This window comes from Pantherophis guttatus, chromosome 1 (genome assembly GCF_059756535.1).
Source record: "Pantherophis guttatus breed Tessera chromosome 1, ASM5975653v1, whole genome shotgun sequence".
Classification (NCBI taxonomy): domain Eukaryota; kingdom Metazoa; phylum Chordata; class Lepidosauria; order Squamata; family Colubridae; genus Pantherophis; species Pantherophis guttatus.
The window spans coordinates 9,845,491-9,864,123 of record NC_142063.1 but is presented as its reverse complement, the minus strand read 5'-3'; the positions used below and the strand labels follow the sequence as shown (position 1 = coordinate 9,864,123).

Here is an 18,633-nt window from a genome sequence, read left to right as displayed (position 1 = left end):
AGGGATTCGTGGAGTGGAGAAAGGAGGACTTTGGGGTCTTTGATGCTCTCTATACTTAGTTTTTTTTAAAAAGACATTTCATTACCTTACTAGGTAATGTCAGTGCTAAAAGGGAGTTGCTGCTGCCAACTCGAACAAGCAACCAACAAAGAGCAGCCTAATCAAGCAACTACAGAACAAATAACACCTCCACCGACACCACAAGCCACTCGTATATAAACAAACCCCACCTCCTTCTAGCACTGATGATGTTACCTAGTTGGGTACTGAAATGCCTAAAAGAAAACCACCAAGCTCAGAGACAGCACCAAGGACCTCACAGTCCTCCTCCTCCTCTGAAAACCCCACTCCCCTCTGGCACTGATGATGTTACCTAGTTGGGTAGTGAAACGTCTGCAAGAAAATAAACAAGCTCAAATAGCACGAAGGACCCCCATAGTCCTCCTCCTCCTCTTCTCTGCAAACTCCACTCCCTTCTAGCACTGATGTTGTTACCTAGTTCGGTCATGAAACATCTTGAAGAAAACCACCAAGCTCAGAGGGCACCAAGGCCCCCACAATTGATAAGTTATTGATGAATGCAATTTATGGGGAAGGGGGGGGTCTCCCCCAGAAGATTTTCTAGGGCAAAAGGACTAGAGAGAGGCTGTAGGCCTCAAATAAGTCAGAACGCCGCTTTCAACCATTTAATACTTTTCGTTTTTATTTTCAAGGATACAAGTTTTATTTTCTTTTAATTCCAGAACAAAAATAAATGCATAAACAAGAAAAGGGGTTGTTTGTTTCTTTGTTTGTTTGCCCCCCCCCCACAATCCCCCAATAAAATTGTCCAGACTAAGAAAATACGAAGGGACAGTTTTCACTCCATCTGAAGGCAGAGATGCCAGCACGCAGCCACGACGTTCAACGGATTAGATATTTACAAAATGCTTCCCCCACTCCCAGTTCGATGTTAGTTTTTGTTTATTTTTTTCCCCCTTTCTTCAAGCGGTCCTGATAGGGAGTGGAAGATGGGCAGAGAGATACAGAAGGCAGAGAATAATGGGAGGAGAGGAATTTACGAGACTGGTTTAAAAAAGAGAGAGAGAAAAAATAAAAATAAAACAGCGTGAGGAGGCAGTCGTACGAAGATTATACCGAGTGAAGACGGGAGGTGGGGGATAAAAAAATATAGAAGCAATTTTTTTTTTTAAGGAAACGGTTAAAGAAGACCAAGGTTTCTCCAAACATGGGGCCATTTTAAGGCTTGTGGACTTCAACTCCCAGAATCCCTCAGGCAGCCATGTTTGTTTGGTTTGAAGGACAACAAGATGGCTTCCTCGGCTTGGGCCAAGGAGGTGGACTACAAAGATCCCTCTCTATGGTTTGCATCCTGTAGGATAGGTCTCCAACCTTGGCAACTTTAAGACTTGTGGACTTCAACTCCCAGAATTCCTCAGCCAGCTTTGAATTCCTGGCTGAGGAATTCTGGGAGTTGAAGTCCACAAGTCTTAAAAGTTGCCAAGGTTGGAGACCCCTGCTGTAGGATGAATTATGGGTCCAGGCACCCCACAAGTGTCTGCTCCCGTGACTGGAAGATGGATCTTCGCACCCCAGGACTCTAGAGGCTGGTTCCACTTATGGACCATGCTCTCCATACCGGCTGGGGAATTCTGGGAGTTGAAGTCCTTTTTGGGAGTTGAAGTCCAGTAGTCTTTAAAATGTCCATGTTTGGAGACCCCTTGAACAAGACCATTCGCTCTGCTGGACACATTTGAGTACGGAGGAGAGGCTAATTTTAGAACAAAACAAATCCATTTACACGTCCAGGACTGTACGGCAGGTCACAGAACTGGTCAAGGGGGGTGGAGAAGGCGGAAGAAATATAGCTGGAATTGATAATCATCGGGAAGCCGGGAAGAATTATCCCATATAAAGTACGGATTTTATTGATTTTTCTCTGCAACCCATTAATTCCTCTTTCCCAAAACTGGTGCCAGCACTGGCCCATCCTTAGTAAGCTGCCAAGGGCTCTGGGTTCAAATTTCGACAAAGGATAAAGCCCTTTTTGGGAAAAGAGAGGCGGGGGAGCGAATCGGTAAATTAGAAATTCAAATACAAGCCCCCACCCCCACTTCCCATAAGATGTATGTCCCTCAAAGCTGCGAGCCCACCAACCCTTTCCAAAAAATTGATGAAAAGGACGGGGAGGATGACTCCCACTCCCTTCCCCCCAAAAATAAGTGCCTTAGAAAAAATTGCGGGGAGCCACTGGATTGGTGGGTGGGTGGTGGGTAGCACAGGTTTTACAATCCACTCTATTTCTGCCCCCCCTCCCGGTGCCCCCAAACACACAACTCCTGGAAGGGAAATAGGAAAAAAAAAAAAATCCAACCACTAGCGTATGTGGAATTTAGCCCAGCTGCCTGCAGCGAGAAAGCACAAAGACCACGTTTAAATTGCCAGGAAAGCGAAAAAGTTGGAATATCCCCCCCCCCTCCCCAGATATCCGGCAGGATGTAGGTCCCAGGGAGAAAAGGAATCCTCTCCCAGTTCAATCCTGAATTTTTAAGGCAGTGTTTCTCAACAGTGGCCCCTTTAAGAAAGGTGGACTACAACTCCCAGAATTCCCCAGCCAGCAAAGCTGGCTGGGGAATTCTGGGAATTGAAGTCCACCCCTCTTAAAGGGGCCACTGTTGAGAAACACTAATTCAAGGCCCCCGTCAACCCCAGTTTTCTCTTCAAGCCACGGATGCAGGCCAGTTTTGCCGTGGGGTTTAGCCCCTCCGTTACCCACAAGTCCCCAGTTTCTTTGGCAGAAGCCGGGACAGGCCCCAAAAGTGCTTCCTGGTTTGTCTGTAGTGTAGGCAGATTCGTCGGAGTTAACCTGAGGAGCTCGAAAGGCAGGAAGCCGAGACTGGATGCACTCACTGAGGATCTAATGCGGTGCCTTCAAGATGACGACGGATGGCGGAAAGGTTTGAAGGGCACCCAAGATGGCTTCCTCTACTTGGGCCAAGGAAGTGTGGGCTGTTAAGTTTGCATCTTGTGGGACGAATTATGGATACAGGCATCCCATAAGTCTCTGCTCCTGTGGTTGAAAGGTGGATCTTCCCACCCCAGGACTGTCAAGGTTGGTGTTCTACAAAAGGGCATGGTCCACGTTGGGCCACCAAGGATCAAAACACTGAAAAACTTCGGAACCAAGTCCTTACCAATCACCCATGACTTAAAACCTTTGGATATTGAATGACAATTCCTGGAAATCGATTGGCGATGCTGGCTTAGGGATTTCTGGGAATGGTGGCCAGACCTATCTGGAAAGGCCATTCATTGGTGGTCAACCTGCTTTAGCAGAAGCTCAAGGAGAACATGGACAAGGAAGAAGGGCCCTGATGGTGGAAGAAGAACCCATCTGTGGAAAGGCAGACGGTGATTGCTGCTCCACGCAATGCCTGGAGCTAGCATACACACACACACACACACACACACACACACACACACACACCACACAATCCCCATAGACCTCTATTCTCTAAACAAGCCACCTTGTTGGTCCTGGAGATGTTTCGAAAGCCACAAGGAGGACCTGGATGAACCAACATGGAGAAGAGAGCTCCTTACACCCAACGGAAGCAGTTATGGCCTCTTTGTGCTTCTTAGACCCTAACCTCACCACACCCCAAAGTGAGGTCTTAGCCGCCCGGCTTGACTACAGCCTCCGGGACCGGCCCTTGGCACCTTTTCCAAAAAGCTTCCCACCCAACCCCGAAAGGGGAAATTAGTGTCGGATAGACCCTTTCATCCCTGGAATGTAAGGAAGGATCATCTCCATCCCCGGCTGTTGCGTCGGTCAGCCGGGAAGGGAGGAAGAGGAAGAGGAAGTGGAGGAGGAGGAGGAGGAGGAGGAGAAAGGAGGACGGAAGAGCCACGGAGAAGGCCGCCAGCCGTTTCACTGAGGTAGCGGGACGAGGACTTCCACGTAGTTGAGAGGGAAGAAGCCCGACTGGCCGTGGATCATGCCCTCGTACCAGTTCTCGTCGATTTGGTTGGTCAGCGTGATGATGTCGCCTTCTTTGAAGCCCAGCTCGCCCTCGTTCTCTGGCTCGAAGTCGTACAACGCCTTGCAGCAGGGCTGGTCCAGGTGTGAGGCTGGGGTGGGGGGGGGGAGGAGAGGAGGAGAGATTAGCCGACAGGTGCCCTTCAATCCACCAGCCTCAATTGACATCCCCATCCGAGTGACAAGCCATTGGCTGACAAAAGTGCATGGAATGCTGGGAATTGTAGTTCAAGAAATGAGAATAGCCCCGTTCAGTCGTCCTGGACTGGCTCACAAGGGTGGAAGACATGTGGTCTTTGGGGCTTTCAAAGTGCATGGAATGCTGGGAATTGTAGTCCAATAGGGCGATAGACTTGTAGTTCAATGAATGAACAAGAAGGATGCCCTTGAGTGGCTCACAAGTGTGGAAGCCATGGGGTCTTTGGCTTTTGAAGTGCAGGGAATGCTGGGAATTGTAGTTTGAAAATTGAGAATAGCCCCATTCAACTGCACTGGACAGGCTCATGAAGGTGGAAGCCTTTTAGCTGTCAAAGCCCATGGAATGCTGGGACTTGGAGTTCAACAGGGAAATAATGGAGTTCAATGAATGAATGAATGTCCTTGACTGGCTCACGAAGGTGGTTTGGCCTTTGGCTTTCAAAGTGCACAGAATGCTGGGAATCGTAGTTCAAGAAATGAGAATAGCACCATTCAACCTCCCTGGACTGGCTCACAAGGGTTGAAGCCTTTAGCCATCAAAGCACATGGAATGCTGGGATTTGGAGTTCAATGAACGGGAGGAGTGCCACTGCCTGGCAAGGGTGGAAGACACATGGCCACTGAATCCCCAAGCACAAGGCATGCTGGGGCTTGTAGTTCAATGAGCTGGAGGAGCTCCACTCAACTTCCCTCGACTGGAGATATGCGGCCTTTGACTGTCAAAGAACATGGAATGCTGGAACTTGTAGTCCAACAAACGGGAGTAGCAGTATTCAACTACCGTTGACTGTCTCAAAAGGGTGGAAGCCGCATGGCTTTTGGCTCTCAAAGATCAAGGCATGCTGGGACTTGTAGTCCAACGAACAGGGACAGCACCACTCAACCGCCCTTGACTTGCTGTCAAAGGTGGAAAAATGGCTTTCAAAGCACATGGAACGCTGGGACTTGTAGTCCAGCAAATGAGAATAGTACTACTCAACCACCCTTGACTGGCTCAAAAGTATAGAAGACACATGGCCTCTGGCTCTCAAACGGTCAAGGCATGCTGGGACTTGTAGTCCAACTAATGGAAATAGCGCCAGTCAACTTCCCTTGACTGGCTCACCAGAGTGGAGACATGGGGCCTTTTGTCTATCAACATGCATAGAATGCTGGGACTTGTAGTCCAACGAATGGAAGCAGCACCATTCAACTCCTCCCTTTGGGCGGACATGGTCTAGAACAGAGTCTCTAAACTTGGCAACTTGTGGACTTCCACTCCCAGAATTCAACTCCCATGGCTGGTTGAGGAATTCTGGGAGTTGAAGTCCACAAGTCTTAAAGTTGCCGAAGTTTGGGGATCCCTGATCTAGATCAGTGCTGGCCAATATGTCATAAGTCATACAGCACCTTGCATTATCTGGGAGAGAGGGGTGATTTAAGAAGTATGAAATATGAATGAATGAATGAATGAATGAATGAATGAATGAATGAATGAAGGGTGATTTAAGAAGTATGAAATATAATTGAATGAATGAATGAATATATGAATAAATAAATGAGTGATTTAAGAAATTTGAAACATACTTGTATGTATGTATGAATAAATAAATAAATAAATAAATAAATAACTGACTGACTGACTGAATGAATGATGGGTGATTTAAGAAATTTGAAACAGGCTTGGATGAATGTACTGTATTTTCCGGCGTATAAGACGACTTTTTAACACATGAAAATCTTCTCAAAAGTCGGGGGTCATCTTATACGCCGGGTGTCGTTCTCCTGTAACCAGGCAGACCAGCCCGAAAGGCTCTGACGAGCCTTAAATGGCTCTGGCGATCCAAGCTCTGACGATCCCAGCTTTGCCTGCTAATCAGGCAACTCAGCTAGGATCGCCAGAGCCATGTAAAAGAAAAAAACTTTTTTCCTTTTACAGGGCTCTGGCGATCCAAGCTCTGACGATCCCAGCTGCATTGCCTGCTAATCAGGCAACGCAGCTGGGATCGCCAGAGCCCTGTAAAAGGAAAAAAGTTTTCCCCCTCCAGCTTGCTTACCTTAGCTGCTAGTCGCAACGCTTGCCTTGCTTCGCTTGCCTGAATCCATTCCATCAGCAAGCCACTCCCTGCCTGCAATCAAGCAGGCAGGGAGTTGTGGACTTCAACTCCCAGAATTCCTCAGCCAGCAAAACAAAGCTGGCTGAGGAATTCTGGGAGTTGAAGTCTACAAGTCTTAAAGTTGCCAAGGTTGGAGACCCCTGTTCTATTGGGTAAGTTTTTTCCCCCTTTGGGAGCTTTAAAAAAAATAGTTAATTGGGGTTTTTTTTAGTTGTTCTTTTTTAGACCTAGCCATTTAAAGTTTAGGAAGTTTTAAATTTAGCTTTCACATAAAAATAAAATAAAATAATATTTGTGCAGCTTTCTGAGATTTAGTGTGTTTCTGTAGTGTTTCACTCTAACTACACAAACACACAAAATCTCACAAAGCTGTATGTGGAATTTTGTGTGTGTAAAGTGTGAAAGTTGTTTTTTGGGGCTTTTTGTGGCTGTGTGAGGTTCCTGCTTGTTGCAGGGGCCATTTTGGGTCTAGCACAGCTGCTTTTACATTGTGGGTGAGCCAGTTGTGTTGTGTTGTGTTGTGTTGTGTGTGTGTAAAGTGTGAAAGTTGTTTTTTTGGGGCTTTTTGTGGCTGTGTGAGTTTCCTGCTTGTTGCAGGGGCCATTTTGGGTCTAGCACAGCTGCTTTTACATTGTGGGTGAGCCAGTTGATGTTTTTTAATTTTTATTTGGCGTGCGTAGGAAGAGGGGTAGTCTTATACGGTGAGTATAGCCCAAACCCTATATTTTAACAGGAAAAGTTGGGGGTCGTCTTATACGCCCAGTTGTCTTATACGCCGGAAAATACGGTATGTGTATGAATAAATAAATAAATGAATGATGGGTGATTGAAGAAATTTGAAATATATTTGAATGTATGAATGAATGAATGAAAAATGCCTAACTCGATTCCGCTGGCAGGCCATGCCCCTGAACCAAAGAGGAACAATTCCCCAGCTCCCCCATAATCTAGGCCACCCTAAAATGCTCCTAAGTAACGGATCATTTGCAGGAAAAGGAACCAAGTTCAGAGAGGAACCTAACTGCTCCACCCTGTTGCTACGGTTCTCTTGGAACTGCCTCTGTTGTGGCCATAAGGACTAGAAACCCGAGTCCCTTCGAAGGCCCCGAGCATTGGCCAAGATCCATGGACACACAACTACAGCACACAGAAAGCCCCAGCTCCGGTTTCATGCAGCAGGGAACGGGACGGAGGAAGGGGGAAAGCGGGGGGGGGGGGGTTCTCATGCATCCATGCAGGAAAGAGGGAAGGGAGGGAAGAAGAGGGGAAGGCAGGAAGTTTGAAAGCGGGGAGGGCGCGGAAGCACTCACAAAATATCCTGCTGGGAGTCCGGGATGGCTTTTCGGATCGGAAGGAAGAGGAAGCTGCTTGCAAAAAGGAAACAAACAAACGAACATGGAATAATAATAAAATAAAATAAAATAAAATAAAATAAAATAAAATAAAATAAAAACCGACATGCTCGCTCACTTCGCTGGCTCACAAGCAGCCATTCTGACACAAAAGATCTCTGCAGGCGACAACTCGAAACACACGAGGTGTGGTCCTCGACTTACAACCGTTCGTTTAGCAACCGTTCGGAGCGACGACGGCACTGAAAAAAACCCACTTAGGAACCGCCTTTCACACTTACTACCGTTGCGGCATTCCCCCCCCCACGGTCACGTGATCAAAACGGGGACGCTGGGTGACTGACTCGTATTTATGACGGTCCCCAGAGGTCTCACGGGATGCCCTTTGGTGACCTTCTGACGAGCAAAGTCAACGGGGAAGCCGGGTTCGCTGAACCGCCATGTTACTCGCTTAATGACAGCGTCAAGAAAGGTTGTAAAATGGGGGGAAAAGTCGCTTTACAATAGTCTTGATTTGCAATGGAGGTTTTGGGGCGGGGGAGGCTTGTGGTTGTAAGTCGAGGACTACCTGCCTAGGGGAGGGGAGGAACGCTCCGCGGGGCGACACAAAGAAGCAGCAACAGCAATGGAGTCCAGGGGGGGGCTGGGCTAGGCGAGGCTAGGGAGCCCCTCTTTCTTTCCCCTCCACCCCCAAAACAGGAAGATTCCAGTAACCTGGGAAATTTTGGCAAGGATTGGGGATACGGTCATAAGTCAAGGACTCCCTGTACAATTATTTTTTTCCTGCCCAAAAGAAAGGCAAAATATTTCAGCTATGAAATGGGCTGCTGAAAATGGAAAAAACATAAATTCTGCTTGGGGTGGGTTGAGATGGTGAGGTCCTTTGTTCCCCCCTCCTTAAGTGATTGGAGGATAACCTAGAGGGGCAGCTGGAGATTATCTAGTCCTACCTCTTGCTCAAGACAAGGGAGTTCAGAGGCAGAGATTCTTTATGTCTTTAAGAAAAGGTCTCTTGGCCAGGAGGCTTTATTCATTTAATGTTTATCCTGCCTTTAAAAAGTAATCCAAGGTAACGAACATATTGAATGCTCCATTGCACAACAACCCTGTGAGGCAGATTGGGCTGAGAGAGACTGGCCGGCCCAAAGTCACCCAGTTGGCTCTCATGCTTAAGATGGGACTAGAATTCACGACCTCCTGGTCATTGGCCAGCAATCGCCCAGCTGGCTTTCATGCCTAAGGCAGGACTAGAATTCACCATCTCCTGGTGATTGGCCCAAACTCACCAGATTGGCTTTCATGATTAAGGCAGGACTAGAACTCACAGTCTCCTGTGATTGGCCCAAAGTCACCAACTGGCTTTTATGTCTAAATTGGCTGAGGCGGAACTAGAACTTCCAGTCCCCTGGTGATCGGCCCAAAATCACCCAGCTGACTTTCATGTCTAAGGCAGGACTAGAATTCCCCATCTCCCAGTGATTGGCCCAAAGCCAATCAACTGGCTTTCATGCCTAAGGCGGGACTAAACTCCTCATCTCCCAATGACTGGCCCAAAGTCACCCAGCTGGCTTTCATTCCTAGGGTGGGGCTAGAACTCACCGTCTCCTGGTTTCTAATCCAGTGCCTTTCCCACTAGATCAATCTAGCTCAAATGCTCCTGTGGTTAAAACTGAACATTGACTCTACAGTTGTGGGCAGCCTGCGGAGCTGGCAACAGAGTCGGACAGTGAGGAGTCTGGGGAGGGCCATGGGCCAGTCCTGGAGTCTGGGGAAGGTTCGGACGAGGGTTCTGCGTCGGAGGCAGAGAAAGGGCCATTTGGGAGGTACGTGCTGCATCCGGAGCCTCCAGAGTCAGACCTCAGCAAGGCAGAGGAACAGGGTGAGCCTGTTCCCAGTGCGCGCATGCGCAGAGCTGCCAGGTGGCAAGAACAGTTAAAACAGAAGGGACGACTCGGGAGTAAGGCTTGGAGATGATTGGCCCTTCCCGTAAGACTTAAAAGAAGAGAAAAAGCACGTGAGCCTTTGCAGGAAGCAACGTTGTTAATTCTGTTCAGTTTAAAGCCTGAAGCTCTGTTTGATTCTGGACTCCGTGTGGCTTTGCCAATTAGGTCTTTGGCAGCGTGTCAAGGGAGATAAAGGTGGGTGATTATCAGCCTTATCCCGAAGGACTCTTTACAACTATTTGGGACTCATCTGTGAATGAACAGAATTCACAGCTGTTAAAATAAAACAGGTTTTTGGGACTACCCGTGGGTTTTACTGACTGAGGAAGCCTAGCTCAGAACATCTACATTCAGCCCCCTAATGATCCCGAAGCTCTTGGAGGAGCAGCAGTAAACAAGAGTTTGTTTTTCTGAGCACAAGGCAGGGGAGCCAGAAGTGCAGGGGGGCTCCTCAAACCCCAGGCTTTCAAAGAAACCGGATCAGCAGCTGCAATCATTCAAAATTCAAAATTTTCGGCCAAAATATTTAATAATTTTAAGGGACTTTTAATGTTTGTATTATCTGTATTTTACCTGGGCTGTTCACCGCCCTGAGTCCTCCGGGAGTAGGGCGATATAGAAATTTGATAGATAGATAGATAGATAGATAGATAAATAGATAGATAGATAGATAGATAGATAGATAAATAAAAATGGTTTCCCGCTAAGCTCGGAAGGCAATTCGCAAAATGGGATAAAACCACTCTCTTTTAACATTCATTTCAGGTCACTGCAGCGAGCTTTCGGTCCGTATCCGACTGGCTCTTACCGGAGACTTTGGGTGCTGGGTTGCAGGAAAATCCGCCGTTGGACTGATCTGCAGGCTCTCCGAATTCGTAGGGTTCCCTGGGCTTCGGTTTATATTCTCGCTTGGGGCGTGAAGAAGTGTCTCGTACTCTAGAAACCGGGAGAAAAAAAACCCACAACAGACTGTCAGTCGGAATAACAGAATACTTTTTAACACGGGATTTTTTTTTACAAATGGTTAGACCAGAAGTCTTCAAACTAGGCAGCTTTAAGACTTGTGGACTTCAACTCCCAGAATTCTCCAGAGAGCATAACTATGCTGGCTGCAGAATTCTGGGAGTTGAAGTCCACAAGTCTTAAACTGCCAAGTTTGAAAACCTCTGGGTTAGACAATAAAGATTGAAATTAGAAGCTGGAAGAATACCACTATGTACAAGTAAATATTGTTATTATTATTGATGCTACCGTGTTTCCCCAAAAATAAGATCCTGTCTTATATTATTTTGAACCCCGAAATAAGCGCTTGGCCTTATTTTTGGGGAGGTCTTATTATTTTGGGGCACGTGGAGCAAGATGGGGCTCCTCTTGCCGTCTTACCAGATTTCCAGCTCTGCGTTTGAATATTTTCAAGGAGGGCTTATTTTCAGGGGGAGGCTTATTTTAGCGCATGCGCTCAAAAGCCCGATTGGGCTTATTATCAGGGGATGTCTTATTTTCAGGGAAACAGGGTATGTATAAGTCAAGTCGGAATTAAGAATGCCGGGAGAAATATCAACAACCTCAGATATGCAGATGATACCACTCTTAATGGACTAAAGCGAAGAGGAACTAAAGAGCCTTTTGATGCGGGTGAAGGAGGAGAGTGCAAAAGTTAGCTTGAAATTCAACATTAAGAAAACTAAGATCATGGCATCCGGCCCTCTCAATTCCTGGCAAATAGATGGAGAAGAAATGGAGGCAGTGACAGATTTTATTTTCCCGGGCTCCAAGATCACCGCAGATGGGGACTGCAGCCAAGGAATTAAAAGACGCTTGCTCCTGGGGAGGAAAGCTATGGCAAAGCTAGACAGCATCCTAAAAAGCAGAGTGCGTATAGTCAAGGCGATGGTGTTCCCAGTTGCAATGTATGGCTGTGAAAGTTGGACCATAAGGTAGGCCAAGCGCCAAAGAATTGAGGCCTTTGAATGATGATGCTGGAGAAGACTCCTGCGAGATCCCTTTTACTGCAAGGTGATCCAACCGGTCAGTCCTAGAGGAGATCAACCCTGACTGCTCTTTAGAAGACCAGGTCCTGAAGAGGAAACTCAAATCCTTTGGCCACCTAATGAGAAGGAAGGACTCCCTGGAGAAGAGCCTGATGCTGGGAAAGATTGAGGGCAAAAGAAGAAGGGGACGGCAGAGAACGAGGTGGATGGATGGAGTCACTGAAGCACTCGGCATGAGCTTAAATGGTCTCCGGGGGATGGTAGGAAGAGGGGAATAGAGATAACTGGGGTTTTGTAGCCAAAACAAAATACTTTCTTTTGGAAACCAAGGACATTCCCACAGACAGCCAGAGAGAGATTTTTTTACTACTGGTTCTGTGGGTGTGGCTTGGTGGGCGTGGCATAGCTTGGTGGGCGTGGCTTGTGGGTGTGGCAGGGGAAGGATACTGTAAAATCTCCATTCCCACCCCATTCCAGTGGAAAGTTACTGCAAAATCTCCATTTCCACCCCACTCCAGGGAAAGGTTACTGCAAAATCTCCATTTCCTCCTGATCAGCTGGGACTCGGGAGGCAGAGAATAGATGGGGACGGGGCCAATCAGAATTTTTACTCCCGGTTCTCCGAACTACTCAAAATTTCCGCTACCGGTTCTCCAGAACTGGTCAGAACCTGCTGAAAACCACCTCTGGTTAGACCTTGTTATCCATAGGTAGTCCTCAACTTACAACAGTAAGAAGTTACAAGTTGTTGTAACAGAAGTTACAACAGCACTGAAAAAAGCGACTTATGACCATTTTTCCCACTTACGACCATTGTAGCATCCCCGAGGCCACGTGATCAGAATTCACACACATGGCAACGGTCTCATATTTGTGACGGTTAACATCTCGGGGTCATGTGATCCCCTTCTGACCAGCAAAATTAATGGGGAAGCCGGATTCACTTAACAACTTTGTTACTAACTTAACAACTGCACCAATCCCCTTAATGACGATGGCAAGAAAGGTCGTAAAACGGGAGCAAACCTCACTTAACAGATGTCTCACTTAGCGACAGGAATGTTGGGCTCCATTGTGGTCGTAAGTCGAGGACTATCTGTATCAGATGGAGGTTGCCAGTGTACAGGTATAACCGTTCAGTCCTCGCACGTAAAACGGACGCAGCATTCCCCCAAGTCACGTGATCAAATTTGGGTGCAACCAGTATGTATTTCCAACAATTGGGATCGCGTGATCGCTATTTTGTGGGGGGAGGGGGAGGGGGGGAGGAGGAGAGAAGCTGGATTCGTTTAACGACCACATGATTTAGTTCACAACTGCAGTGACTTGCCAAACGACAGTGGCAAAAAGGGGCCGTAAAAATTGAGTGTGTTTCGCTTAAGAACCGCTTTGCTAAGCAACAGAAATCCCGGTCCCCAAGCGCAAGGACTGGTCGTACACTTTTACAGCGCCGCGGTTAACTTCCCACGGTTGCTAAGCAAACGGTCGTAAGTCGAGGAACGACCTTTGAGAGAGCCCTGCCCCCCCCTCGTCCCCAGCTGACCTGCGTTTCAGCTTCTCCGCTAACTCGTCCAGAATCTGCACGGCTTGTTTGTGGTAGTCGAGTTGCGCGTCCACCAGAGCGGAAAGCTGGCTGACTTGCTCGATCTGTAGCAAAGACAAAGGACAATTCCAACCACGGTTTGTTGAACCAGCCACAATCATCTTTCCACGTTTGCTGCATCATCCTTAAACCTTTCCAAATGGGACAGGACAGGGGTGAAATGCTACCGGTTCGGACCGGATCACCTGATCCAGTAGCGATGGAGGCAGGTAGTTCGGAGAACCGGTAGCAAAAATCCCTGCCCCCCCCCCCCCATGCCCAGCTGAGCAGTTTTTCTACAACCTCTTCGGCCGAAAAAATGCCTTTAAAAGTAAAAAAAAAAGCCTCCGATGATCATGCAGCTCAGCTGGGATCGTCAAAGACTTTTAAAAGAAAGAAAGGGTTTTTTTCCTTTTAAATGCCTCTGATGATCCAAGCTGAGTTGCCTGATCGTCAGAGGCATTTAAAAGAAAAAAAGCCTCTGACGATCTCAGCTGGGATCGTCAGAGCCTTTTGAAAGCATTTTTTTACAACCTCTTCGCGGAAGAGGCTGTAGAAAAAATGGTTTTAAAAGTAAAAAAAAAAAATGGCCACGCCCACCCAGTCACATTACCCCCCACCACCAAGCCACGCCCACAGAACCGGTAGTAACAAATGTTAGATTTCACCACTGGGACAGGAGCATTTTCACAGATACCAGAATAGTAAAGGTAAAGGTTCTCCTCGCACATATGTGCTAGTCGTTCCTGACTCTAGGGGGCCGTGCTCATCTCCATTTCAAAGCCGAAGAGCCAGCGCTGTCCGAAGACGTCTCTGTGGTCATGTGGCCGGCATGACTCAACGCCAAAGGCGCACGGAACGCTGTTCCCTTCCCACCAAAGGTGGTTCCTATTTTTCTACTTGCATTTTTTACCTGCTTTCAAACTGCTAGGTTGGCAGAAGCTGGGACAAGTCACGGGAGCTCACCCCGTTACGCGGCACTAGGGATTCGAACCGCTGAACTGCCAACCTTTTGATCGACAAGCTCAGCATCTTAGCCACTGAGCCACCGCGTCCCTGTAGATACCAGAATAGGAGTATCCTAATTAAGAGCATTTTCCCCCCTCGTTTAGGCCTGACTCTAGAGCAGGGGGTGTCCAATCCTGGCAACTCTAGGACTTGTGGACTTCAACTCCCAGAATCCCCCAGTCAGCCATGCTGCCTGGGGAATTCTAAGGGGGCTGCCAAAAAGAAGAGGAGGTCAACCTATTCTCCAAAGCACCTGAAGGCAGGACAAGAAAGAATGGGTGGAAACACATCAAGGAGAGAAGCAAACTGGCACAAAATATTCAGGAACCAATAATGTTGGAAACTTGGGAAAAAATATGGGTTAGAAATGTGAAATTTACGCAAGCGCAAAATTTAAGAGAAAATGTTTATAAAATGTTTTACGGATGGCATTTAGACCCTAAAAAGCTAGCCTGTATGTATCCGAATTTGCAATCTAAGTGTTGGAGATGTGATTGTGATGATGCCACCTATTATCATATATGGTGGACTTGTAAAAAAGTTAAAGCATTTTGGATAAAAATATGGTGGATTCTTCAAAATATTCTTAAAAAGAAGATAAGGTTTACTCCACAGTTGTTTTTGTTGGGTATAATTACAGATTGTACGGTTATAGAGACTAAATTGATTTTGAATTTAATAACTGCAGCTAGACTTTTGGTGGCGCAATATTGGAAGAAGGAAGATTTGCCTACTATTGAAGAATGGACATTAAAAATAGCGAATTTAGCAGAAATGGCAAAAATTTCAGCATATTTGAAAGACCATTCACAAGAAAGATATATATCGGAATGGAGAAGATGGATTGATTATATTCAAAACAAATATCAGACTAAAAAGTATCAAATAGCTTATGAATGAATAGAAAAATTAAGAGTATTCATATTTAGTTAAGTAAAAGGGGAGTTAAAGTGTGAAGGAGGGGATAGGAGTCCATAGATAGATAGCTTAGCTTAGTATATGATTCTTAATTGTTATACCCTGTATTTTGTTCCGGGAAGTTCAGGGGTGGGGAGCGGGAGGGTAAGGAAGGGAGGGGGGGGGAGGGGGAAATATTTGTAAAATTTTTTGTAAAACTCTTTAATAAAAAAATAAAAAAAAGGAGAGAAGCAAACTGGAATTAAGGACAGTCAGAACAATTAATCAGTGGAACAGCTTGCCACCAGAAGTTGTGAATGCTCCAACACTGGAGATTTTTAAGAAGAGACTGGACAGCTACTTGTCTGAAATGGTACAGGTTCTTCTGCTTGAGTAGGAGGTTGGACTAGAAGACCTCCAAGGTCCCTTCCACCTCTATTCTGATTGACTCCTTGTTACCTCAGGTATTAGCTTAGAAGCCAGTGCTATAACTCATGTTGTCATCGTGAACTTGGCTGGAATTAAACTAGGATGTGATTTGTTTGGGGCTTAATCTAATGTGCGAACCTAGCCCACTGATTCGCTAATTTGCTAAGGGAGACAGTTTGGTCTAGTGGTTAAGACACCAGATGAAAAAATGGGGGATCAGGAGTTCAAGTTGAAGTCCAGAAGTCTGGCCTATAGTATAGGATTTTGACATGGGACAACCTAAAGCTTCTAATTCTTTCCGTTCTTGGCCGCAACGCACACACTTACGTCGGTCTCGAGAAGATTGTGCATACTCGTCTCCGCCACTTCCTTCGACTCCTCAAACTTTTCCAAAGCTTGTCGCAGTTCTTCATCCGGAATTTTCCCTTGGCGTTTCTTTTTGTAGTCAAAATCCAAACGTCGCCCTTCTAACTTTTTCAGGTGGTGCTTTTTGGGGGAGAGGAAGGAGGAGGAAAAAAAATAGTAAATAGTAGAGATGGGGTATGCTCGGCTTTTTCAAGTTAAACTACTTTCAAACGCAAATTCTTTCCCCCAATTAAATGGTTATTAACAAGCACTGGTAATACTGGAGAATATTTGCCTGCAGGGAGCTGGATCGGTTGTGTAATAAAATCACACTGCAAATGAGGACATTTTGTCCAATTAATTACATCTGCATAATATTATGTAAGACATAATTTACATAATATTGTATAAATACAGGCAGGCCATGACTTACAACCACAACTGAGCCAAAATTTTTGCTAAATGAGACACTTGTTAAGTGAATTTTGCTCCATTTTATGCCCTTTCTTGCCACAGCTGTTAAGTGAATCGCCTGAGTTGTTAAATTAGCAACACGGTTGTTAAGTGAATCAGGATATCCCTTTGACTTTTCTTATCAGAAGGTCCCAAAAGGGGATCAAGTGACACTGCAACCGTCATAAATATGAGTCAGTTCCCAAGGGTCTTAATTTTGATCATGTGACCATGGGGATGCAGCAATGGCCGTCAGTGTGAAAAATGGCCATAAGTCTCCTTTTTTCAATGCCGTCGTAACTTCAAACGGTCACTAAACGAACCGTTGTAAGTCAAGGACCACCTGTACCGCCAATGCTCTCCATTGAACAATGGTGTCATGAAATAAAGGCCAAAGGAGAAGCCATACATTTAACACAAATTATTTGTGGTGTTGTTGTATGCCACAACTATCGGGATCGTCAAACTCTTGACAGTTACCAGTTACAACGGCACTGAAAAAAAAAGAAATTGATGACTGTTTTTCATACTTATGACCATGGCAGCCTCCGCATGGTTGCATGATCAAAATTTGGACGCTTGGAAACTGGCATGAGGGTCCCAGAGTCCCAGGGAAATATGACCCCCCCCTTTTCTGAAAAGCACAGTCAATGGGATGTCCCGATTCACTTAACAACTGTGTTTTAAGTTAATTCACTTAACAACTTAACACTTAAGTTAATTCACGGCTTAACAACTGTCTCGCTTAGCCACAGGAATATTGAATGGCTCCATTGTGGTCATAAGGCAAGGGATGTGTGTAGTTTCCTCCTTATTTATTTATATTTAGGTGCTGATGTGACAATATCAAGATAAGATGATAATGTAATATAAAATTAAATCAACTAGATTTAATGCCTCTGATTCATCAATTCAGGATAGAGGTAGAACGACATCCAGCAGGGATCCCTTAAACCAAAGCCAGTTTTTAAGGCCTTCCTGTAGGTCAACCATAGCCCTTTTAAGAAGGGTGGACTTCAACTCCCAGAATACCCCAGCCAGCAATGCTGGTTGGAGTATTCTGGGAGTTGAAGTCCACCCGTCTTAAAAGGGCTACGGTTGCACTATCACGGTGGGACCCACAAGATCTCTTGATCCCTTCAAGGACACGATCCCATCCAACGCTCTCTCTTCTTCCCAAAAAAACCCCCCTCAGGAGATTACCTGGATCTCTTTCAAGTCCTTGTCGCACAAATTCTGAAGGGGATCGATGAAGTTCTGCTTGACCTCGATGTCCAGAGAATCCTTCACTTCGGCCAGGCGCTTCATAGATTCGCCGGCATCCAGCAGGGCGTCGCCTTTATCCATTGGGAGAAAAAAGCAGATCCGTTGTAAACTGGGAGGAGAAGGGGATCAACTGATCCTTATGAGCAATGTTCACGCCTCAGAGATTTCTGACTCGGCCTACGATCTATGAGGAGCATTGCTGAGAAGTAGATAATCAGGGATCGGGAAAGGATTAATCCTGGATCCCTCTGGTCAGAAGGATCAGGAAGGATCTATTGGAGCGATTGAAGAAGCTGAAAAGGGAACCTGGTCAGAAGGATCAGGAAGGATCTATGAGAGAAGGTCTAAAGAAGAGATACTGTTAGAAGCACTGGATTAGATGATCTCAAAAATCCTTTCCAAATCCTTACATTCTACGATTCTTTGATCTTGATTAATTTTTTTCCACATATTATTAATTTCTCTAGATGGGGAGTCAGGCTGTGAACAAGTTTGCTAGACCTAGATAAATATGGAATTCTGTACAAGGAGAACTCAAGGGAAGAAGAATGGGCCTATATATAATAACCTCTCTTCTCCTTTTTGTGCACAACAGCTGACTCTGGTTTTGTCTTCTCCCGGTTCTCTGACTGCTCATTATAAATGAATTAAAAATCATGATTTAAAACAGACCCAGACAAGCGTAGTTCCAGAAATATGCCTTTTGCTGGAACTCTTGAAGCCCTCTGAAATGGCCACGAAATTCTAAATTTTTAATCACTTAAGGAATCATCATACCAACTGCAGTTCAATTACAATTTAATGTACATTTCATTCATTGTTTTAAATTCAATCCAATGCCATTTTTGTCCGTCCCCAGCCTGGATGATCCTGGGCCTATTTTTTTGGAATGTAGTCCTTAGCACATCGTTCCAAAATTCGATATGCTTCTGAAAGTCCACCACATCTGGAGGACATCAGCTGGCACCATCAAGCCCTGTGGGAGCCAACAATACAGGCTGTAATGTCTCGGCTATTTTGCAGAAGGTATCCAA

The 18,633-nt window shown here is 46.0% G+C and overlaps 1 protein-coding gene across 3 annotated transcripts in view; it reads right to left on the bottom strand.

The window, feature by feature from the left end:
- Positions 1 to 1,905: 1,905 nt before the first annotated feature.
- The window catches only part of SH3GL1 (SH3 domain containing GRB2 like 1, endophilin A2), an 85,173-nt gene continuing 68,445 nt past the window's right edge, over positions 1,906 to 18,633 (bottom strand). Inside the window, exons 5-10 of one of the 3 annotated variants that reach the window (XM_087894830.1) lie at positions 17,537 to 17,670; positions 15,863 to 16,021; positions 13,163 to 13,266; positions 10,437 to 10,564; positions 7,644 to 7,697; positions 1,906 to 4,131 (exon numbers count right to left, since the gene is read on the bottom strand). In XM_087894830.1, coding sequence (XP_087750956.1) covers positions 3,932 to 4,131; positions 7,644 to 7,697; positions 10,437 to 10,564; positions 13,163 to 13,266; positions 15,863 to 16,021; positions 17,537 to 17,670 — 779 coding nt within the window. In that variant the 3' untranslated portion in view covers positions 1,906 to 3,931. Of the gene's footprint in view, positions 4,132 to 7,643; positions 7,701 to 10,436; positions 10,565 to 13,162; positions 13,267 to 15,862; positions 16,022 to 17,536; positions 17,671 to 18,633 lie in introns of all 3 variants that reach the window. The other 2 variants (XM_087894786.1, XM_087894869.1) reach the window with 2 other exon arrangements.